This window comes from Pygoscelis adeliae, unplaced genomic scaffold (assembly GCF_000699105.1).
Source record: "Pygoscelis adeliae isolate BGI_AS28 unplaced genomic scaffold, ASM69910v1 Scaffold958, whole genome shotgun sequence".
NCBI classification, from domain to species: domain Eukaryota; kingdom Metazoa; phylum Chordata; class Aves; order Sphenisciformes; family Spheniscidae; genus Pygoscelis; species Pygoscelis adeliae.
In genome coordinates, this window is record NW_008825419.1 from 17,028 (window position 1) to 17,246 (window position 219).

At 63.0% G+C, this 219-nt stretch overlaps 1 protein-coding gene across 1 annotated transcript in view; it reads right to left on the bottom strand.

The window, feature by feature from the left end:
* The window catches only part of LOC103922499 (vegetative cell wall protein gp1-like), a 1,974-nt gene extending 1,838 nt beyond the window's left edge, over positions 1 to 136 (bottom strand). Inside the window, exon 1 of the mRNA XM_009330638.1 lies at positions 45 to 136. Within this exon, the coding sequence (XP_009328913.1) occupies positions 45 to 86 (42 nt within the window). The 5' untranslated portion in view covers positions 87 to 136. The remainder of the gene's footprint in view (positions 1 to 44) is intronic.
* Between the last annotated feature and the right edge of the window lie 83 nt (positions 137 to 219).

The window sequence follows — 219 nt, forward strand, 5'->3', positions numbered from 1 at the left end:
TGCACATCCCGCTGCCCCAGCGCGGGAATCAGGAGTCCCCTTACCTGTGGAGGGGTGGGGGTGGATGAGGTCCTTGCTCCAGACATGATCTCTTCAGTGATGTCTTTGCCGCCTTGGTTGGGGTCTCGTATCCGGATCTGTCCGCGGGTCAAGGTAGAGAGGGGGAAGCTGTCAGTGGGGTGGGGGACACAGCACACAGGCCACCCCCTTCCCCTGGGC